Genomic DNA, 24,357 nt, shown 5'->3' with positions numbered 1-24,357 from the left:
CACAGCTAATTACTGTGTCCTCAAAATTAGGACAATAATTGCTATAATTTAATATTTTTCTGTAAGCCGTACACTATAGAAAATATTTTATCCCTGCCCCAAGATGGCATTTTTAAGAAATAAATCCCCTTTTTGGCAAATAACATTTAGTCAATTCTGAGCTTAATTTTGAATTTGGTAACCATTAGATTTAAAGCACTATTCTGTTTCTGTGAAATTTTCTCTACTTAAAAATTTTATAATTTTTGTTAATCCACAGGTGAGATACTATACTTACTTGATGCCTAACTGAATAGTTTTAAGGCCTGCTAATTACTATGGCAATAAATGAAAATTGGAAATATATGAAAATACTTTTAGATAGAATATATGTGACAATGTACTATGCTTGAGAATGATAAAGTCATGCCTGGTAGGTCCAAGATCTTCCTTGCATGTCTGTGCACGTGTACACACACAAACACCTCAACACACGCAGCTCTACAGATAGAAACACTGAGATTCTGCTACAGATAAAAAAATTAAGGACAAGGCTGGGAGGAGTAAATAAAAATATTAACTCATTAGCATTTAGACTAAGCTGTTTATTAGTAGTATAGAGATGGAAACTGGATGGAAATTAAGCAACACTGGACATTTTCCCCTCAAATCAGTATCACATCCCAGGCCCCAATTTAGAGCAGAGATGCACATAGCTAATACACTCACTTTTTCCTCTATCCCAAGAGACATATATTTCTTCACAACACACTTCTAGCTTCTTAAGCCTGTTTTTCAACTCTAGTTCTGGGCAATGAAGTAAAAACTTCACATGTCATTTGGTGAGTCTAGTTCAGGGTCCTGGTACTTTCTTCAGTGCATGTGCTTCTATGCTTGAAGTTGACGGAGCCTTTGCTCCTATTCATCAAAAGCCGACACTCATCTCTGCAGCATCCCTGTCAAATGTACATGAGTGGGAGCGACCGTGTACCTTGAAGAGCAGGTGGACAGTTCATCTCCGTCCTCTGCAGGCCCACAGCTGGCAGCAGAGGGAAGAGCCTCCAGCCACACAGCTAGAACACAGCATTTTGCTCATTTCTTATCTACTCTCACAGTAGATCAGCTGCAGTACACAGGGTTCCTGGGGGAGTCTTACTGTACCTGTTTTGTTACAGACATTCTCTAAACTCACGTTTTGAACTTGTGATTGATGTATAAATTCGAATAATCTGGCTTAGGTGTCTGCCATTTTTAACATTTCACAGAAGCTATTTTGTATTTTATAGGAAATACATATGTCTGAACTATTGAAAGCTCAGTAATTAAAATCAATAATTATTTCTAGGTGATCTCTTATTAATATTTACCCCTTATATGTGTTACTATGTTAGGACGCAGACACTCATGATCTAATTCAGTTCAAGGACTACTAACTGCTCATATATGAACACAGAGTTTGAAATACAGTTAAACAGCAACAGGTCTATTTTGTAGGACTTTCAGGGCTTATATACAGAGTTAAGAGTATATGCAATGTTTCCCCAAATTATTTTACTACAAAGGCTCTCTTCTCTCCCTTCAGACATATTAGGGAACACTCCTGAATAAAAATATAGCTGAAGAATTAGTCAAAGTAAGAAAACTAGTCTTATTCAGTGTTTGCATCTTCAATGCCTAATCTGAATGGGTTATTTAGCCACTATGCAGTATGTGAATAAATGAAGGTAGTCACTCTATTAGATGGGAGAAATCAGTAAAAGCTTTGACTGAGGCAGAAATAAAATCTTACAGAAATTCAGAGAAAGACTGAGGTTATACTCAGCTCAGAGAAACCACCAGGCTGCAGTGGAGCAGGTAAAGTATCTGGGTTGGGGGGAGGGGGCTGGGTAGTGGACAGCAGGTCAGGGTGAGGGGATCAGAGTGTCTCTCCAGGCTGAAGCTAATCGTAGTTACTTATTTATTCTTTGAACACTGTGTTCAAATTCCAGTAAGTTTTTTTTTTTTTGGCCACTTAATCTTTTATATTGTTAAATCCTTACAGTCTCAAGAAAATGATTCAGGAAAAGCAAAATCTCTTTAAGTGGATTTACAGTTTGACAGATCAACTGTAGACAGACACTCACTGCTGTTGGGGTTGTCTCCTATGATATGGTGCCGTCCACTCCAGTACCAGAGAAGCAAGGTGGCGTCCCGAGACCCAGACACGATGTAGCAGTCCCCACCGATGTAGGACTCAGACCTGGCCAAGCATGTCACCACATCCCAGTGACCAAACACGATCTGAGTCAATTTTCCTGCACAGAAAGGACAGGTTCACTTAATTACTCTCTTTCTTTAGATGGCAACAAGCTTGACTTTATTTTACTAGATTTGTGAAAAATCAATCCATACAGTATCAACTTTATAAGGCAATCATATCTAGCTATGAGTGCTTGCTATCTTGCTTCTGAAAACTGAAAAAAAGAATGTTACTTGGAATTTTTAAGGGAATTACAATATAATACAACTTACAATATAATACAACTTTGATCATTTATAGGGGTCTGCTAGACTAAGAACTTAATGGGCTTCTGTTTCTTCACTTGTTTTTGTTTGTTTGTCTTTGGTGGTAATGAGGACTGAAGCTAGGGCCTTCCACTGAGCTATATCCTTTACCCCTCTCCAGCTGACTCTTAGGATTCTGTATTAAAGTCATCTAACTGCCCATTCTGGGCTCTAACGTGTGATTTTCTTGCCTCAGCCTGGCAGAATGCAGGGATTACAAGCAAGTACTACTGTGTTCTGCTAAGGTCTTTTGCTTTCAGTGGACATGAATTTAGGGAAGGGGCCTTAGGGATCATGCTAAAACTCAGAATGGTAAGAGTTAAAGTTACTTAGCCTATATTATGAACATGACATTCAAATTGTAACCCTTAATCAACATTGGCAAATGATAGAAATGCCTACAGTATTAAGTACGGTCTCATATTCAGCTCTCGTTTTAACATCAAACACTGAGAACAAAATGAACTGTTTCATAATTAAGGTTACCTGTTTCTGTAGAATAAACTCTGAAGCTCTTGTCCCAGAATCCACAGATAAGAATATACCGATTATCTGCTGTGACCACAAAACAATGCGCATTGATCTGTATACTCTGGTCCACAAGGTCTGTGATCTGCCGTTTGTTCACACCAGAGTTATTGGCTAAAATAGATAGGAAAAGAGAGATTCTAAAGAGTCCTAAATTTTAAGATTTTGACATTTTTCCTTGAGGACTGTAAATTTACTTTGTAGCACTGATTATTTATGAATCATAGTATATATTTAAAAACTATGCCAAAAATGTATGTTCTTCTACCACCAATAAATACAAACAGTATGAGGAATTCAAAAATGAAGACCATAATAAAAATATTTAAGTGAATTTAATTCTGTAGGCGTCTACTATGCATAAGCTCGTTAGTATCCAGCAAGAACTGCATAAAGGATATTGTGTGAAGTATGTTACATAAGGAAAAGTTACATTAATATTTGTCGCAATCTGTCATTTTTTCCAATGGGATTTATAGTTTGTGTGACAAGAGGAGGCAGGGATGGAGCAAAGGACGTTATTAGGTAGGAAGCCCCACAGGGAGCTTTAGGTCAGCAGCTCTGAATTGTCAATAACAGAAGGCCTTTCCAGGAAGGGTTGGCAGGGGAGAGAAGAATAAAAAGGGTGGGAGAGAAATCGGGGAGGAAAGAGACAGGCAGAGAATCAGCGTGTAGCACTGGGATTGCCTCTGAATAAAGTCAGGAACTCAGAGACACAGCTGATTTCCCCAGTGCCTGTCTGGATGCCAGCCTGTCCCTATAGTTACGCCATCCTTTCAGGAGAAATCCCTGGTCAGAATTCTTAAACAGAAAATGCAGATGTAGAAGGTCACCACAACCACTCTCTGACACTGATTAAATCTAAGTGTTACTACAGTATTGTAGGTAGCCGCCATCATTATAAAAGCAATTACTGGGAAGGTGAGCAATACAAGAAAAATTACCCTAAAGAACAACAGTAAAGAAATGGCAGCCAGAGGGGTGGGTGCCTGGAGAACTGTGTAATTTGTCCCTGATTAATCAGAACAGACCTCTTTATTTTTCCATGGTTACACTTGCTGTGCACTTCGCTGTTAATGGCTGTTGGACAGGAGGACAACTAAGCTGGACTCTAAAAATATTCCCACTCCTAAGCCTCTTATCTTCTCAAGACATGTAAATATTCTTTGTATAGGGGTAAGTAACTAATGGAAATGGCTATCTTCTTTCTGTCAGCTCAAAGGTGAAAATAAAATACCATAACTTGTATGTAAAAATTAATAATTTTCAAACCACTTTAGTTTTTTTTAAATTTGATTTTTAAATTTGATTTTCTAAGTGACCCTACAAAATATATAGAATAAACATTACTATAAACCATCTCATGTATATGACACGGAGAGGCCTAGAAAGATTAAGGGGCATCATGTGATTACTAAGTGTATGTGATTACAATATTTCAAATATCTGTCACAAACAGTTAACAGCTCATGAGATTATAATTTATGTAAGTTTTTTTTAGTTTAGCTTTGTCAAACAGACATTCCTAGAAAAGATGTTTTTCAGTATTAATGTCTTTTAATACTCTCTTTGAATCTTGTTACTGTAATTTAAATACTATTGATTTCAGAATATTTTAGGCTGAAACAAAGAGCTGTTTATAGCTATTTGCTTTTCTTTTGTTTCTTTCTCTTTTTTTGAGACAACGTCTGCTATGTAGTTCAGGCTGCCCTTGAATTTACAGCAATCTTCCTGCCTCAGCTTCCTGAGGGCTGGGATTACAGTAATGCATCATTACACCCAGGTACTATTTGCTTTGTTTATAATAATTTTTTTTTTTTTGGTGCTGGGGATCAAACTCATGACCTCGTGCTTGCCAGGCAGGCGCTTAAGGCACTGAATTAAATCCCCAGCCCCTGTTTATAATAAATTTAAATCACCTCCTCAAATAACAAGAAAATGACATGGATAATTGTTTTAATAGCAAAAAGTTCTCAGCATATGATTTGCACAGCTCCTGGGTGATAACTCAGTGTTATATTGCACAGCTCTTTGATGATAATTCAATATTATTGCACATTGTTTTGTAGCACAAAAAACATTATTTATCTTTTATGAAAAGCTACTGCATAAAAATGTTAGTACTCAGTATCCATGAAATTTAAATTCTGTTTGTAAATATACCAATTAATGGGTCCATTTCAATGGGAAGATGATGGGCTTGATCCAAGGAGTATCCTGGAGCTCCTCTGAGACCTAAAGATTTAAAAAGAGAGACAGAAAACTACTATAAAATTATCAGAAAAGAATACTTTTTAAACAAACACTGTCTTATGATGATTTCAAAAATACACGTTTGATTAAAAAATTTCACAGATTTTTCCAAAAAATGGTTCAGCCATATGCTATGACTTTGGTTTTTTTTTCTTTTGTGCTAAGGACTGAACCCAGGGCTTCCAGCTTGCTAGACATGTGCTGTACCACTGAGCAAAACCCCCAGTCCCTATGTTGTGACTTTGTAAATAACCCTAAAATACTATCACAAGAGGGATTTCTGGTTTCTACTTAAGATGTAGAAAGCTGGAAAAAGTGATAAGAAAAAGCTGGATAAAACAAAGGGTATTAACATTTCCTGAACTCATCAGAAAGCTGAAAGTCTCCAGGTAACCAAGAAGTCTGAAATCTAACAAAGACCACAGTTCCAAGCGGAGATGATGGGCACCTGGGCTCCTTTAGAGTGGCCTCCCACCTTAGGGACCCTCCTGCAGTAGTTACCTTCAGGGGATTAACTGTTAGGATTTAACTGATTAACTGCTCCTCATTTATCTGAATTATAAAGTTATAACTTTTGATAATTTTAAAGAAACATTTAGGGCTGGAGATTTAGCTCAGTGGTATAAACACCTGCCTCACAAACGCGAGGTTGTGAGTTCGATCACTGGTACCAAAAAAAGAGAGAAAAAAAAATTTGTCCTTTTTAAGTTTTACTCAATGCAAAACATTTTAAGAGTCCTGTGAATAATAAAGTTATATATTTTTAATTAAATGTTTGCTGCACACTTCTGATGAATGGAAGTGGTGCTACTCCAGTTTGGTAACATCACAAAATAACCATAAAATCGGTACATTGAGAAGCTCTTGGGAGATACAACCAAGAAATAAATCACTGTGCTTTTCAGAGCAAGGTAGAAGTCAGTAGAAAAGCATGATCCAGGTTAATTCAGCATGGCTCATCTTTTCAGTCCTGGAAACAGCGGGAGTCCTCGGGCTCCTAGTGAGATCTGGGCCAACTAAATCATTTGGTCACATCCCCTTCAGCTCTGGTTAAAGAAGTATCAATATGTCTAAATTTCTGTGACAGCACTGTATCACTTCAAGATGTACTGACAGGAACTTTCAGAAATGAGTTTGGAAAAAACATATGTGAAATCACTCAACAGACTATGCCCACAACAGTGTCTATCTCATTCACTGCTGTGAGATTCCAAGTGCTTTGGTCTACCTGACACATAATGGTGACTCAATACTTGCTAAATAAATTAATGGTGCTGAAAAAAGAGAGAGGATTCCAAGATTCTGTGATAAATCCAAAGTCAAACTCACTTTTGTTTAATATGGGATGAAGTGAGGGTTGGATAGGATAGAGGGGGAGGACCTGAAGTATTTGCAAAAACGCTCCCATAAATCAGGTAGGTGCAGTAAGCCCCCAGGTCCATTCCAGAATTGTTCCTTGGCTACATTCACTTGTAAACCAACAAAGTGTCTTACACAGGACACCTGTGAAAGCTCCCAATGTGAAGGTTGATGTCGAGGACTTACTGTCCTGTTAACCATCAACCAAACCTTCTGTAAACCACTGACACAACTGCAGTGAGAAGACAGGACAGAATCAGCCAGCCAGGCTCTAAGACAGTCTCCTCTGACCTGCTAGCCCAACACACTTCCTCGCCTTAACTCTCTGGGGGCGCCTTGTGTAGGGCCACATACCTACTGTGTTGTGCCACCTGTTCACTGCAAACAGTCTGCTGCAAGTCACCGTCACCACTGCAGGGATGGTCAGGTGGGGGAGTGTGTTGGCAGCCACGTGGGTTACCGGAGAGTTGGATGGAAACTTGAGCACCATTATCACGTCCTGCTGCATCTGATCTTTAAACATGAGTGGGCTCTGTGGAAGGAAACACTGTTGAGTAGAAAGGGAAGGGAGCAGAAGGAAACAAAAGGGATAAGAGTTAGTGTAAGGTCGGGGAGGCGGAGGTTAAAACAGATGAGGTTAGCACGACCCGTGCAGGGAAGGCCAGGCAACCTGAACTGTCCCACTGGCCCCTTCCTGTCCCATACGGGCAGCTCTCCCTCACTGATGGCACTGAGGGGAGAGGGCCGAGACTCTGTGAAGTTACGACACGGGACACTGGCTTCTGAACAGCCTCGATGTGAATATGGTTAGGCTACAATCCAGCAAGTCAGCTCACAGTTGCAGTGGCCACAAGGTGCAACATAATTGTTTTAGCACAGTTAAAAAACATCAGTTTGTTGGAAAAATTCAATCAGCTATCGATACTGTTTACATGTAACACAAAGTAAACTGACTGATACCTTCATTTCTATCTGGCTGATCTGGGGTACTGGGTAAAGTCTAAGTAATTAAAATATAACAGTGTCTATAAAGCAACCTGAGTACTGCCCCGTCAGGGTTCTGCACACCGTTAGGCTTCAGTGCTGATTGTTGATGATTTTTTGCCTCCTTGCCCATTCTAGACTGAAGTTTACAGAGACCCAACACTTTTCCTTCTTTTTTTTAACCCTACCTCTAAAACGTTTAGTATATGACTTGTAGACTGCAGATACTATCAGTACTATAAAGTACTGTTAAGTACTGTACAAAAGCATAAAATAAGTATGCTGGAAATAATCATTATTTAGCTTTCGTGGACATATTTTAATTGTTTCCTGTATACATGAATCCTCCGCAACATGAACTTGGAAAGCTTAGATTTTCTTTGTTAAATAGTTCCATACCATTTTCGCCTCTAGCAATTTCCCTGAGGAATGTAATGAATTCTGACTGGGCATTCTTCCAGGATAACTACTTTTTTATTATTATTATTAAACAGAGAAAACAAAGGCGGAAATAAAACTCTTCTGCCAAAAATAAAACTTTAGAAAATTCATAAAATAAAGTGTTAGAGATATTCTCCTGGACAGCTTAGAAAGCCTTCATCTCCACGGCTGAGTCTCTCGGGCCACAGCCCCAGGTCTGACATGGTGGAGGGGCCTCTCCGGGTGGAGCCTGTGCTTGTGCCAGCCCTCCTGTTTTATACCCAGAGGGACCTTCTGCAGGCAGCTGTTTGGCTGAGCAATTACAGCGAGGGAAAAGAGGTTCTAAAACAAGCCTGTTTATTTGTGTGTTTCTCTAGGGTCTGACTACAGATTCTTTGGCAGAGGATATATCTCTCTGCACCTCCCATGTGTTAGCATCACATCTGACACACCAAAGGGGCTCAATAAAATTCATTAAATAACTGAATAATTTGTTAAATAAATAAAAAGCATGAAAAATTCTTTCATCATGAAAATAACAGGTTATAAATTTATATTATTTATATAAATTATGGCAGTATTCTAGGGCTCTATTCTCAAAAACATTTTTGTTGTTGTCTTTTTTTTTCTTTTTGAGACAGTGTCTCACTGTGTAGTCCAACCAAGCCTCAAACTCACAGCGATCCTTCTGCCTTGGCCTCCCAGGCGGTGGGATTACAGGTGTGTGCCACCACACCTGGCTTTCCCAAAACCTTTTGACTTAATGATAGTACAGAAAAGCTGATGAATTGCAGTTTACTTTGGAAATGTTTTTTAATCTACAAGTATTTTTTTAACCAAAATCTGTGAAAAATTAAAGAGTTAAAAAGTATATTCCAAGGAAGTTTCTCAGAAAATGTTTTACTGTGTCAAGTTAGATAAAGAGGGAAATGTTTACTAACGTAGGTACTGATAAACTGAAAAGGGACTGTTTAGTCATGAAAATGGACGTTTACATTTAGATTAAAATGAAAGAACACAGGGACCAGAGCCTAAGGACTATTGAGGAGTGGGTGCCTATGTTCTGAATGACTGATTTTTACCTCTATGATACAGATGCTGAAATGTGAACACAAAGGGGTTAAATATCTTGCCAAGTCATGGAAGAGTGGTAGGGATGCTGTTTGGTCTACATATGGCTCCCAGCCCTTCCTCTTAACCACTTTGTTTGACAGGCTCTCTGCAGGGGTCGTAAGTTACCTCCCTATTTCTTTCCTTCTCTCGTAATGAACTACTTTCCTTACCTCATCCTGCCCCCCGAAATTAAATTTGATGCTATCATATTGTTTATATTTTCACTGTAATTTACAAATCTGATTTCAGCCGGTGCCAGCATGTGTCTGAAAGCCTGTGTGTGCATGCATGAGTTTGTGCAGTGGCATACACAGAGAGAATGGCTGTTTTTGTGAATGCAAATCTGGGGTAGTTTAATACACAGGACTAAAAAATGAGACTTATATTCCTTTCTGTGTTGCTCCCTGGGGAATCAGTAGGTCCTTTGGCTGAAGAGGTAACCAAAAACGCAGAAGCCATTAAAAATGTCGCTAAAATCACTGTCTGCTGCATTCTCAGGTTAAAAAAAAAAGAAAAAACCTCCTCATACTGATGTCTTACCAGGTGCATGGCAGAGCTCCGAGGTGGATGTGGCTCAATAAGCAACTGAGATGGCGTCTGTCCAAAGTTCTGTATCTGTGCCTCCATGGCCTGCGGGGCAAGGAGGGTGACTGTCATAATCAATATGCATCAAAGACAGAGGTCAAAACATTCTTTGACAATGCAAGTGTATCCCAAGTCAGCCATGAAAAAAGTCCAGAAAATTCACCAGGTGCTCTTTTCTCAGGGTGCAGAATCATCCAAGTGTTAGTATTTTATAGACAAGCTTTGCTTCTTCTTCCAAACATGCTTCAGTTAGCCATGTCTGTTTTCTTACTAACAGAAGCTGGGGTTAAGTGTGGAAATGCTAACCTGTGAGTTCATGCATGCAGCTAAAGAATAATGAATTTTTTAACACTAAATACAACAAATATACCTTAATAAAGTCCATTGTGAGGAGGAAAGTATGGGAATCTCTAATGAAATAAACTTCTGGAATCTTAATAGGAAGAGAAAATGAGACATAAAGTCCATCTTTGCTATAAAATAAAATTTAAAAAGTTAAATACTCCAATCATTTCAGGGGGGCAACCAGTGGAAAGAACATTAGGATATTTGTATAATAACTAAGTACAGCAAAATTTCCATTATAAAAATGTATTTTACCCAGTTATTTGAAAATTAACTGCAAAATGTTATTTATAAGGTATATATTTATTTTTTAAAATATTTTTCAGAAATTTTATAGAAAACTAACCCAAAAAGGAAAAAAAATCTTTGCATATTCTGAGCTTTATTGTATTATATTAAAGTCTATTGGATGAAAATATTAATGAGATTTTTATGGTTTCTAAAGTGTAAAAATAATTTAGACCTCAAACTGTCTGGAAATTACAATATACCTTTTATATGCGTGTCAGAGATAATCTTATTAGAGTTTCATTTATTTCTCCTGAATACAACTTCTATAGGCAAAGTATTTCAATATATTAAACTAGACTAAGAAATATTTTTTCTAAAGTACTGCACTGCATGTAATTTAAGTCAACAAGGAGAAACACAATATTTACTATGATCATTACTCTGTTACTATACTAATTTTTATCCCTAAAGTTGTGTGCAATTTGGTCACACATAAAAGTGAAATACGAAAACCACTGCTGAGTGCTCAGAGGAGTGCAGGTAAGTTGGTAGATGGTTCTTGATATAGCACCTCCACTCATCACATTGCTATCTACAATTCTCATTTATAAAGTACTTAAATTTAACAAGCTATCCTCCTAGACTGCATTTCAAGAAAATATTTATCAATAAAATGTGGGCTTTTAAATTTATTAGCAATATTAAACATGAATGCATCATTATCCAACATATTTTAGCAATGGCATAAATGTGACTTTGGTTCTTTTATGTGCAGAGGCAATGGGATGAATTATTAAATCTCTTTAAGTGCTGTCCAACCTTAATGTATACATACATTTATTTGCATGATGTCCACTCATATGCAAAGTATGACTGTTTAACTAAATTGTATTCACATAAATATCATCATGCTTTGTCTCCCCAGTGCAAGATTTATGATTATAAAAGGGGGAAGAGACCATTTCTGCTTAGGGTCACATTATGAACAATAAACTCTTGAGGATTTTGGGGCAGAAAAAGCAATTGCTTTATTATTCAAGCTCCCCTGGCTAGCAAATGTCCAACAGCTAGCTTCTGAACAAAGCCTCTCCAGTAATAGATACTTTTTTTTTTTTTTTTGTCTTTTTCCTTTTTATCGGTACCAGGGATTGAACTCACGACTGCCTGCTTGCAAGGCAGGCGCTTATGCCACTGAGCTAAATTCCCAGCCCCAGTAATAGATACTTTTGCCTGTGGTTTTTCTTCTCAAGAAGAAAGCACTGCATAGGGGTAGGGAGCTGCAAATAAAAACACAGGTAACATCTACATCAGTGTCTTGTACTTAAGTAGCTTTTAAATGCTGAAGGGATGAATCAGAAAACATACATTGTTTGACTTTTTGATTCTGAAAGAAAAATATTAAAGTTTTATTAGAAAACGTTACAAAGCTGATGTAATTTTCAGAAGTCTTCTTTATAGAACTCTTCAGTAGGTCTCAGCTCTGAACCTTTTTGGATAGAAGCAGACCACTGAGGCACTTGCATTTAAACGACTTCCAAATGGTATCAGGAGCTGTGATCAATCCCACTCTTTTGTTAAGATAATTTATCCCCTCCATGGGACATTTTTTTGGGGGGTGGGGGGGGGCAAACTGAATCTTTTTTATGATTTCATCACATATCCTTATGAGTCAAAACATTTTATTCCAGTATTTATTTTTCAAATGTTTTCTAATCCTGCCTTTCAGTAATTTCTTGCCCTCTGATTTTAGAAATGTGAAAGTCTTCAAGATGTTGAAAAGCGTGCTGTCACCTCAGTTTCACTTCTCCTCATTATCTGATGCTTGGTTGGGAAATGAGCACCTGCTCACTTTCCTTCCCGTAAGGGAGTCCCTATGTCTCCTGGAGAGGTAGGAACCAGGCCTAGGAGAGGTCTTATTAAGATGCAGGGTTGATCCCGCAATCCATGGATCTTGACGATTAAGTTCATCTGAGAGCCACACCCACGGTAGGAGAAAGTCCTCCTGCTGATAGCCTTGGGCAGGCATCTCGATCCTGTGCTTCTGGGATGCTACCCATCATGATGAATGTCCTCCATGTCCTCACAGTGCATTTCCCCCTTCACTGTGGAAGTCAACAGACAATTATGTGTGCGGGTCTCCTTGCTCACACGGTGAATCTCTGCAGGTCAGGACTGCAGTTCAGTTACAACCAGATTTAAAAATATTTGCTGAATGTTGAAGTGGGGCTATAATAGGGTATTTGTGCCAACCTGGAAGCTATCAGAAAAGGATGGCAAAGAGAGACCAGAGGTGGAGAAAACTAAGAATGCTTTATTTACCCAATCCGATACCCCAGAAACAATGACGTTTCTGGCAGACATTTGTTGAGTACTTTTTCTATGCAAAGTGAAGCAAGGTCAGAGAATAGACTGCCCCAACCAACGAAAGAAGTTGTGTCCATTGGCACCAGAGCAAGAGAAGGACTGTTGTGGGCACAGCTCAGACTGCCCTGGGAGTCCAGAAGATGATGGCTGAAGGCGGGGTATAGCTCTTAGGAACGGGCTTCCAGAAAAAGGACATGGATGAAGTTTGAAGGCTTGGTAGGAACCAGCTAGTCAGTTCCAAGAACCAGACATGGGTGACATAAACCTCCTTCCTTGGACTTCCTGCACTCCTTGCTTAACTGTTGCTTTTCTTTTCGCTTGGCCTTTCAAGAAAGTTTTCCCTCCTCTTCCAACTTTTACATCGTCTGTGACCTCTCCTAGGCCTGGTTCCTACCTCTTGAGAAGACATAGTGACTCCCTTACGGGAAGGAAAGTGAGCAGGTGCTCATTTCCCAACCAAGCACCAGATAATGAGGAGAAGCGAAAGCATTCTTAGTTTTCTCCACCTCTGGTCTCTCTTTGCCATCCTTTTCTGATAGCTTTCAGGTTGGCACAAATACCCTATTATATCTGGAGTAATCCTCAGAAAATGAACTAAATAAATAGGTTACATGTGTTTGTCATACATATGCTTTTGAGCATGAGACGTCACCGCTATAGCAAAGTGAATGTCGCCACAGGTAAGTCACAGCTCGGGAAGCTGGGCTATGCAGTAAAGGAACTGGTTAGTCTTGTTTTTTCCACAATGGAGGCAAATCCACAGAGTACTTTTCTTCCACAGAGTCTGCAATTCCTACCACTCTGTCCCATGGTCTGTAAATATGTGCATCTTTTAGATGAAAAGCGTTCAGGGCCACAGTGCCATGAGAAATTGCATGGGGCACTAGTAAAACAGACTCTCACATGACCTATGTCTCATGCATTTCCTTGGCTCTGAGCATTTAAGCTGATTCTGAGGAAAATCAAAATTTTAAACAGCATTAAGATTATGCTACCTGTAATGTAAAACGTCACCTTATGTCCAAATAACCAGTCCACTCACTGACAGTTTTCAGAAACTTCAGAAAAATGCTAACAGCATTTACTTGGGAACATAGAAAATCATTTTCGGTAAAATGATCCTTAGTACTGAGTACTGAGTACTGAGCTTAGTACTTAGTCCTGAGCTTATTTCACTCTACAGTTCTTACTTGTAATATTTTTATTTTAATGCTTAAAGATATCTATCTTTAACCAGAAAATATAAATTTGACACAATAAAAACAAAACATATATGAATTATATCATTCTTCCTTGTTCAACTTATAATTCTACCAATGCAAAATGAAAAATAAATAAAAAACAATGTAACTCTGAAAAGTCTGAAATGATAAAAGGAAAGGTTACTTAATATGAGAGTTTAACAGATAAGCTTTTGCTTCTCTTTTATTGTTGCAATAAAACAAGAACATATAAAGCATTACTTTTTAATGTTTGAAAACCAAGAGCAAAGTAAATCAAGAAAATAATATATGCACTTTATTATTTCTTGCTTTATAAACATTAAACAATATAAAAAATTAAAATCCTGTTTTATATTCAACTGCTTCTACTTTTTCATAGAAACTACAAAATAGAAATAGCAACACTTTTCCTTTTGTCTTATCAACTGAGTTAAGTCTAGTCTAATAAAATCATTTAATATTTAAGCAAGTATGTGGTAACACAAGTTAACAAAAAGAGGACCACACTTGCTTGAATTCATAGCCCTAAGATGGTATTTTAGGAGAGTATTCTGATATATTCATGACCTGCCTTAGTCCTTGGTTTCGTTCTTTCAGTGTAAGCCTGGACAGCATAAAGAAGGGACTTGTCCTCCTGATGATTCCTGTTTCCTCCTTGGAGTGATGAGTCATAATGATATAACTGACCACAAATGAATGTGACAAAAATTAGCACCATTTCTTCCAAATAGAAAATGCTCACCCAGAACATTTCCTCTTCACATTAGCCTACTGCTACTGAAATTCACTCAAGTTAGGACAGTGCACACATTTTAGTGACGCTGGTAGAGCTACCCTTGTTGTTTTAAACACATTTCCTCAGCCTAGAGAAACGAGTAGCTCAAAGGGGATGTGAGGCTGAGCTGGGCACCTTCCGTGGCTCTGTGCTCTAGACCTCCACAGTCTACCTCCTGCCCTCCCTCCGCCTTCTCTACTTTCTCTCTGGATCCAGCCAACAACACAGGTCAGGGAGGAGACAAGAGACTAAGTACCTACTGTGTAACCCTCCCTGGTAGGTGCTAGTCTCGGTCCTCCTCAGTCTTGGTCCTTGCTCAGCTACACTTCCCTGGTAGTGGCTCCCTCTCCACGCCCTTAGACCGAGGGTTGGCAACCCCAGGTACTGTACTTTCCTTCATTCAACTACTTAATCCTGCCCACATTTCTCAGACTAGGTCCATTACTGAACTCTGTTATCTATTTTTTAAAAGAGTTTAATATATAGCATATTAAAGTTACTATTTTATCCATGGTTAAGTATACAGTTCATTAGTGTTATGTATATTCATGTGGTATAACCAATCTCCAAAGCTCTTTGTACCTTGCAAAGCTAAAAGTTTATACCTGTTAAAAGCTCTCTTTACTAGTTCCTGACAACCACCTTTCTATTTTATGTCTCTACAAAGCTGATTATTCAAGATACCTCATACAAATGGAATCATACAGGATTTGTCATTTTGTGACCATTTATTTCACTTAGCATTAATGTCCGCAAAGGCACATCCATGTTGTGGCATGTGTCTAAATTTCTTTCTTTTACAGGACATTGTCACTATCTCTTTGATGAGATAATGCATTAAGTTCCTCAGGGACACAAATAGCATTTGCATTCACATTTAAGAAATGAGGGAAATAAATGCTGGTTAACTTTTGCTTCCTATCTGAGTAGAAGACACCAAAGCAGAAGTGTACCCCAGCAGTAGACATTGGGAATTGGGACATCTGAACATAGGAAACATTATAAACCTGAGAGGGACTGTGAAGTTTCTTTGCAAACCACACTTATTAATCCCCAAGAAAGAGAGCAGAAATATTCTTTACTGGATAATTTAGAGACTGACTTACCTAAAGTGAGGATTTTACAGATGGTTTCTTAAGGGTTCTTACAGGTTTGGGTATCACTGCTCACTTTGGGGTTGATAATTACACAGTACACAAATAGAGGACTGGACCCAGAAATGCTTAACCATATCTGAAAGGAATCAGGACAACATCTCTGCCTGATTTTCCCTGGTTCAACATGTTTACTTGGAGTGTCTAATCATAAAAAGGAAATAATGATAAAAGCGGAGTCAGATTCCTTTGGTATATGAAATGTCACTGAGACAAAGATTTGCCAGGTGTTGATATAAATATTCTAAAATGAAAACATTTATTTTTATTAAACCAAATTCAGATTAAAATATTACATGTATTCAAAAGAACAAAATGTTCTTTGATTTTGTCATAAATGGGAAATGATAATTTAGAAAGATTGTTTTGAGACCTCAAATGGCTTAAAATAGGCTCATTATCAATATGTTCCAAATCCTTTAAAATGTGTCCTAAATATCTAACTGAAATGCTTAGTACGGTACTTAGATTGATTGATATCTACTTCAACAAATTGAGGTACACAATATGCTTTGAATAATTGCTAATTTATTCCGAGGTAACAACTGTGTAATATAACTAAAATCCATGTTAATAGAAAATAAGGGAATCCCTTCCAGCTATTTCTTTTATAAACAGTAGGCTGCAATTTTCACCCTTGTCCCTTGAGTAAAAGATTATTTTAGAGGGCTGTGAAAGCATTTTCTATTAATTTCTGAAAATCAATAATTAGCATTTTCAACACCACACAATAAAAATAACAAAAGGAGCAAAAAGAAGCACATCCCACATAAATGGCCTACATGTAACTAGCTAGCTGCATTATTTATACTTTGTAATAGACGACTTATGAGCATAGACTAGCTAAGAACTACAGTAATTATGAGGAGAAAAGATAAGCCCAAATTAAAATTTTATTAATTAGTCAAAATTATATGTCATTAATTTCCTTGGTACTAATTTCTATATTAAGACTGTATTCATTGAATCTTCACAGTGCAAGGCTTATTGCTACAGATGAAAAGCATAACAAATCCTACAGGTTTTAGTGGTTGTAGTATTTTTCTTCTTGCTTTAAAGAACACCTAAATGTGTAATTTTCCTGCAATAATTAAAATATCAGAGCCTTCTTTGTATTTTAATTTGGCTTTTGAATTTGTTAAGATTTTCAACTCAAAACTTTTAGTAAGTATAAGAGAAAAATTAAGACAATTCTAGGAAACTTTTACTAGCCATTTTGTCATGTACTTGTTCCAAAATTTCTCTGAGTAACTGCCCAGGAGAGCCCTGAAAATGTCTGTAAGAAGACAATTAGGCCTTGTGGCTCTTGTAAAAGAAAACACTCTACTATGACTCACTCAGATCTGCGTGGTGGATCTCTTGTCATTTGAAGAAAAAAATCAGAAGTGGGGAAAAAAAAGGGGTAACAAATTCACAGAAAGAATAAGCGGTGATTGTAGAGACCATCAGTGCTGTCAGTATGAATACTTTCATTTGCATCATCAGGATAAAAATATGTTAACTTTTTTCCTTATACATTTTATGAGTTCATCTTCCTGGGAAAGCCAGCCCCGCAGCTGTTTTGGTTAAAGGCACATCTGTCTTATTGGTTCCTGACAGCCCTATCATGTCAGCTCTGTGCAGTAGCAAGGAATATTTCAGCAAGAAAACAGAATGAAAACTGAAGTGATCTAGTCTACTTCCTGTGGCCATTCTTTCACCATAACAGCTCCAAAGGGATGATTTTTTTATCCCTGTCAGTTCAAAGGAAGAGATAAAAGAAGAAAATATCTACGATCCCAAGAAGTTCTAGTAGAAATTAGGCTAAACAAAACGCATCTTAATGGCTGCTGATAACTTGAGATGTATTCAACATTTTAAAATACAAAAATAGATAAATGTCTATATCTATATATAAACAAACACTCAATCATCCATATATTCTGATAGCTGCCAGCAAAACAATACTTTATGACAGGCTATGTATGTATCTTTCAGTGACAATGAGAAGTCATTTAAACTATTTTTCAGTTGACTGAAGGCATGATGACAAGTTTGTTACATGCTTAGAACTCAGTATTCTGTTAATAATTTGGCTGGTATGCGCTTATACCTTCTGCTCAAATACTATTATTTTCTCTGGTTCAAAAGATATGATTTTAATGCTGGAACCACAGTAATGCTAATTCACTTGATAATATGAATGAAAAAGTTTAAAAATATAAATAAAAAATTGCAATGCCAATACTAATCTAAATCAAGACAAAGAGTTTTAAGGAAACAAATAGACTGCAATTTGTGGAGCCTTTATAGAATTCTGGAGACACTGCTGAAAAGAAAACTTAAAATCCTGATTATCTCTTTTAACTAAATGGTAAAAACACATTATTTGATTTTTAACCACTGGTATCATAAATCTTCATGAATTTGATGATTTTAGTATTATACATAGAGAAATTAAAGGTTTTTCTAAGATACTTCATTTGATTATGTTCTTAATTAAAAATCACATACTCTTGGTTCTTCTGCCTTGAGTTAGGTTTTATTTTTCTTACCATGTTTTAGGTGAGGAAACACAGGTACATCCAAGTTATGTGACTGGTTTAATCCCTAATGGGGAGGTTGTAATACAAGCTACAAACTGATTCCCATCTTTCTACCTGTTTTTATTTGCTTACTGCATATCAAGTAGTCAACGTCTGGATCTGACACAATTAAATGTCTGTGGTTCTAAGTGTCACAATTTCTTAAAACAATTTTATAAAAATATATTTCACTCATAAAAGTATAGTAAAAATTTTGTGGCACTAAGCTATCTCTAATAACAAACTATTATCTATGGCACAATCTCATGGTACCTTTGGAACCCTTGAAAACTGATACAGTGTACAACTCTATTTTGCTGAGATGTAATCAGACAAATGATTGAGGAAATGGCCATTAACAGTTTTCTTAAAAATCATCCTATAGTTACTGAAAGTTTTAATCAGTTTGTTAAATATAAATGGTGTAGAAAAACACTGAATTGTGAATTAGTAAAGTGGAAATACACATTAGGCCTTCTTAAAATTGAAAGGATCACTTCGGAAGCAACAAGAATGTTGCCTACAATAAATTTTAGTATATGTTGTTATTTTAAACTTTTTAGAAAATGGTAGGCCATAGGAATACTGACTCAGGGGGCCTCACCTCAGTCCTGCTTCTGACACTGTATATATGGCTGGGTATCCTTGGAAAAATTAGTTACTGACCGTGTTAGGCTAGATTAATATTTTTTAACTGACAAAGTGTGTGAAGTTCTAGAGAACTTTTTCTAAACAAACCTGCTTAAAGCTCCTCTCTGGACATTTTGAAATGCCCATGAGATATCACTGTCTCTCTTTTCACAGGGAAAAAAGAAAAGTTTGCCAAATGACCTAACATACATTCAGTACAGCATCACTTGTTTGCTTGTTTTATTTATTTACTTATTTAATATCAAGGATGGAACCAAAGACTTTCATTCATACTGAACTATTTTTGCAGTCCTTTAAATTTTTTTTTTACCTTTGAAACATGATCACATTAAGTCATTAAATAGCCGAGGCTGGGATGAATTTGTGATAATCCTGCTTCAGCCTCCAGAATGCTAGGAGTACAGGCATGCATCATCTTGCCTAGATAAACAAGAGATCTTAAATTGTAATGAATATGAACTAGTCATAATGTAAATGCCGTGGGTTCATCACCCTCCCCATTTCAAAAAAAAAAAAAAAAATTCACCTTGTACCTCGCGGGATGCAGTTTGAGTTAGTGACCTCATGTGATGCCAATACTACCAGACTCGACCACACTCATGTAGCACAGAGCTAGAGAACCATGGGAAGCAAGAATTTCTAACCAGAATGCTTTGTTTTATAAACAGGTCATGGATGGATTTTCAGTAAATATGAACAGAATGCAAATCATATACTTATTAGTATACAGCAATGGACAGAAAGAATACTCACTGTCAGGCTTGAAAAGCACTGCCCAAACAGTCAGCGAAACTCATGAAAAACACTGCCTAGAAGATTATGATGTAAGCCAGGACTCAGGACAATTTAAATAATATCTATTATCCAAAGATCTAGTGTTTACATATTAAGAAGAGCTTTGTAACAGAACTGTGCTGTCATGTTTCAGCCCGGAGGCTGTCATGGTAAAGTTTATAATCAATTACTGCTTTACAAGTATAAAATAAGTTAAGCTGTCATAATTTTCTCAGCAAGAGATCCTATAGTGTCAAAGAATGTCAGTTTTTACTCTGACATGGAGAACAAAATTATCTGTTCTTCTGACCTCTAATTTCTTGACGTTTTAATGCCATAATTGGTGTGGTTAGTGCTGCTTCATGATTTCACCTGTCAAGGAAGAATGAATCAATAACCTTAAGCAGTTTCTCAAAATTTAGCACTAATTTCAAAGCTCACAGCTATAGGCATATTGTAGAACAGCTTTTAAGTAAAAGAGATATATGTAAATATTCATATATTATATTAAACATTTCTCTTTTAAATCGCCATAAAAAATCCCTACATTTTCCTTAGGCTAGTTGTAATTTGGTATAACTTTAACTAGCTTTCCTTGTAGGAATTTTTGGAGTTTTAAAAAATCTAAGATAACTATTATAAATAGGAGTGCATTAAGCTCAGTTAAAGGGCTAACCTTTTCTGAGGTGTTGGGGATCACCTCCAGCTTCATGTATGCCAGGAAAGCATTCTACCACAGTGCTACGTTTTCAGCACAAGGGCAAACATTTTGAACTGCTTTTTGCATGAGCCTGTGGCCAAACATTCAAATGGAGACCAGCTCTCTCAAGTTATGGTACAGCAGTGCAGATTTCCAGGAATCCAACACTGCCTTTTTAAAAAAGTATCCTGCCTCCCGGAGAGTTTACTGAAGGGCTGATGCATTTCTGCCTCATAAAGGGCAGAAATGACTACTGGTAGTGAATATGCTATACTTCATCCACTTATCACAGGCTTGTTCTTGTGACAGTAGATGCTAGCTGCTTTAACACCAGGAAGCATAGGTATCATGGCCTTTATAGAGAAGGCAATGGAGCAGAGTGAGATTAAATAATTTGGCCACGTTCAGCCAGCTCCTAGGATGCACGTATCTTCTCAATTTTTACACTTTTCAAGGTTACGCCACAATTTTCTGGGAATGCTTCTAGCTTTTAACTGATTAACTGACATTAACACTAAGGGAAATGTAAGGGAAGGAGTATGTTAAAGGGAACACATCGGAGGGAGTAATGGCAGGGAGTGGGAGAGAGGGATTAAATCACACACCTTCAAATCATTCCATCAGTTATGATTACATCAGAAAAAAAAAGTTTAAAGAGTTACGATTACATCACATTATGTAGTCATCCGCTGGTCCTAAGGAGATGAACTATCTTCCTAAGCAATTCTGAGTGGACACAGGCCCTTGCAGTCAGGGCAGACATCTCTGCTGGCACATACTTGGGCCTGTGCTGGCTGGGGGGAAGGAAGATAACAGTATCCAAGGGGTGTGGCCCTTGCATCTGGTATTGTAAAAGCTGACAGGGTCAGGAACTAGAGCAAGGGTTTGCGGGGGCAGAGCATATATCTCATGGTATGATTCTGAGAAGATTTAGTGGGACCTCAGTACCTAGCAATTACGAGTTCAGAATGACAATGCTGGAAGGAGACAGAGAGCCCTGAGGCACAGCACCCTAGCTAGCATGAGGCAGCTTACACCCTACGAGGGAAGAAGGAGCCATCATGTGTCATTCAGACCATCTATACAATAAGCAAACATGAGGGCGAATCACTCCTCCCAACAAAACAATGAAAAAGTAAACATTTTCATGTAATGTTTCATTAGGAACTCTTACAGTTTGATGAGTATGGCCTATCAATATTTTAGTTATATAAAGGAATGGTGTGTTTTGCAGAAGCAGATATTTTTAGGATTGAATAATACATGCTGCATTCATGTGAGATATGAATGCTAATTCCAATTTCTTTCTATTCTTTCATTTATCTCATATAAGTACAAGAACTTAATATTTTCAGTTACATTCAATATTGCCTTATACTTTCACTATGCCAAGGTGCTCAATATATATTTGTACTTTATACAACAGGATTAACTTGTAAGTTCTTTACAAGGCTGGAATTTATTATAATGGATACTGTATTGTAAAATAAAATATTTAAGACCAAAAATATCTAGTACGCTTAAAAGTCAAAAAGCAATTTGAACTCGGTCTTGGAATGATGTACAAATCAGCTATTTTAATTATTACTTTTTCTTTTTGATTCTAAAAGGATTTGGTTTGCAGGAATTTACATAACAGGCACATGGCAGGCAAAGATGTACAGTTATAATACTTAAGCTAAGAATCACCCTACCAAATAATATGAGTACAATTTACGCACAACTTGGGATACTAAAGCAAGGTGAGTACATTGGTTTGCATAGAATATTCCTTATTTCCCAACCAGTTTCATAATGCCTGGCTGTTCTCTCACTCATTCATACTCCAGTTCCACTTGTTTGTGTATATGATGACTGCCTCTATTGCTGCAATGCTTCTCTGAAAGATCTGTGACCACGAGGCTCTTCTCTCGCTAGCTGCCCCTCTGCATGGACCCATATAAAGGGGATGCTTTGGTTTTATAGAGTGATACACAAATTTTTTAGTACAGCTTAAAACAATCCCAAATCTGCAGTTTTTTACCTCTAAAATTAAAATTGAAAAGAAGCATTTCACAGCCTGGAGACGCAGAAATGATGATTTGTTTTGCATACAGCAGATGGCAGGGATCAGGTAGGATGGGAGACTGGGAAACAGCTTCCTTGCAGCAACACTTAACGGAGCAGCTGTTGCATCTCTACTCTTTCCATCTATCTAAAATCACTTCATGCAACGTGGAAGTAATTCAAATAATATTTTATATGGATATCTTCACTAAAATACTTACACATATACTATAATACGAAATTTCCAACTGTTGGTGATCAACATTCTGGGTTGAGAATATAGTATAAAATACTAGGACCACATCTATTTCATTGTTTTTATTTAAAAAGAAAATCCACAGTGAGATACACTGAAATATTCAACTAAATTTCACTCATTAATAAAACACATAATACATTAAACATTTTAATGAAACCCTGAAGCAAAACAAAGTGCATTAAAAGAGTCTGCAATAAAAAATACACAAGGTATTGGCCTGGTTACTTGTTTCTGACATTTTTTCAGTTTTCAACATTTGTCAAGAACTTGAAATCTACATGTGGGAGAGAGTTATGTTGAAAGGAAATTTATACAAAAACAGATAAAATGTCCAGTTTGTGTTTGAGAGATGCCAGAAATTTCTGGAACAGTATGGGACGCTGCACCTACCTCTCTGAGCACAGGATCAGTGATACTATCCAGGTTCACAGAGCCTTCATATGTCAAGTAGTGGAAAACATTCAGAGCACGGACTGCTTCTGGTCCTCGCTGTTTGTAGCCAAATATGAGGTCAATCCACTGATGGAGTTGGCAAGAAACAAATTCGCTTTCCAGGGCCTTAAATGATTCAAGAAAACAAATTGGAGACTGTCCAAGCTTAGCAAAGCTCCCTACCTTTTTTCTTTTCTATTGTGAAACACTATAGATAAGAATATCCTCTATAACATTTTTCTATTTGATTTATATATATTAGAGCTTCAATTCTTAAAAATGGCAAAATACCACTTTTAATAAGTTATGACCCAAAATGAAAACCTTTTCTTTCTAAAATGCTTAACATTCTCCTGCCTGTTACATATTCAATATGAATTTTAATATTAAATAGATTTCTTATGAAACACCAGAAAGATAATTTGAAATGCCTGTTTTAATGCTGTTGTCCAAAAATTTCATTTCCAATTGTTGAACATTAGTATGAAATTAAACAATAAGAAACTTGCCATACAATTCCTTTCCTGTCTTTTATTGCCTTTCCTCTAAGATAAGTAGGAAGGAATGTCTTCCTTTGACTGCAAGTTAATCCAGCTATTAAGAGAGTTTGGGAATCACTAGGCAATTTAGAATATTTGGTAGCTACTGAGAAACTATGTAAATTACTAAGAATCAATAACCATATTAAGCTTCTATAAAGAATCAGAGGAAAGAGCCTCTACTCTTTCAACTAAGAAGCCTCCAGAACCTTCTCAGAGTTTCCTATTAGGTGTGCAGTCCTGTTCAGTCCTGGAGTTCGCAGGGACAGTGCTTGGTCTGCTGTTTCTCTCATTTTGCTTCCTGTATTCATTCATTACCAACTTCTTACTGATTTACAGAAGGCAATGATTTCAATAGCATGAATAAAAAGCTATATATTTAGTTTTGTAAATTTCAACTATGCCTAGCCATGTAAAGCAATCTTCTAAAATATAACTGTGACTAGACACATAACCCTATTCTCTTGTTAAATATTCCTGGTTTGTAAGATGCTGAAATCAATCTGGAATTCACTTAATTAGTAAATAATTTCCT

The 24,357-nt window shown here is 37.1% G+C and overlaps 1 protein-coding gene across 10 annotated transcripts in view; it reads right to left on the bottom strand.

The window, feature by feature from the left end:
* The window catches only part of Nbea (neurobeachin), a 673,150-nt gene that overhangs the window by 16,122 nt on the left and 632,671 nt on the right, over positions 1–24,357 (bottom strand). For 5 of the 10 annotated variants that reach the window (XM_063232848.1, XM_063232851.1, XM_063232850.1 and 2 more), the window contains 7 exons: positions 23,242–23,409; positions 10,136–10,198; positions 9,721–9,810; positions 7,018–7,210; positions 5,215–5,286; positions 3,010–3,165; positions 2,103–2,273 (listed from right to left, as the gene is read on the bottom strand). In XM_063232848.1, the coding sequence (XP_063088918.1) occupies positions 2,103–2,273; positions 3,010–3,165; positions 5,215–5,286; positions 7,018–7,210; positions 9,721–9,810; positions 10,136–10,198; positions 23,242–23,409 (913 nt within the window). The remainder of the gene's footprint in view (positions 1–2,102; positions 2,274–3,009; positions 3,166–5,214; positions 5,287–7,017; positions 7,211–9,720; positions 9,811–10,135; positions 10,199–23,241; positions 23,410–24,357) is intronic. The other 5 variants (XM_063232852.1, XM_063232854.1, XM_063232853.1 and 2 more) reach the window with 3 other exon arrangements.

This window comes from Cavia porcellus, unplaced genomic scaffold (genome assembly GCF_034190915.1).
Source record: "Cavia porcellus strain 051 isolate PalLab524CR breed Dunkin Hartley unplaced genomic scaffold, mCavPor4.1 scaffold_21, whole genome shotgun sequence".
Classification (NCBI taxonomy): Eukaryota; Metazoa; Chordata; class Mammalia; order Rodentia; family Caviidae; genus Cavia; species Cavia porcellus.
This window is presented reverse-complemented; position numbering and strand designations above follow the sequence as displayed.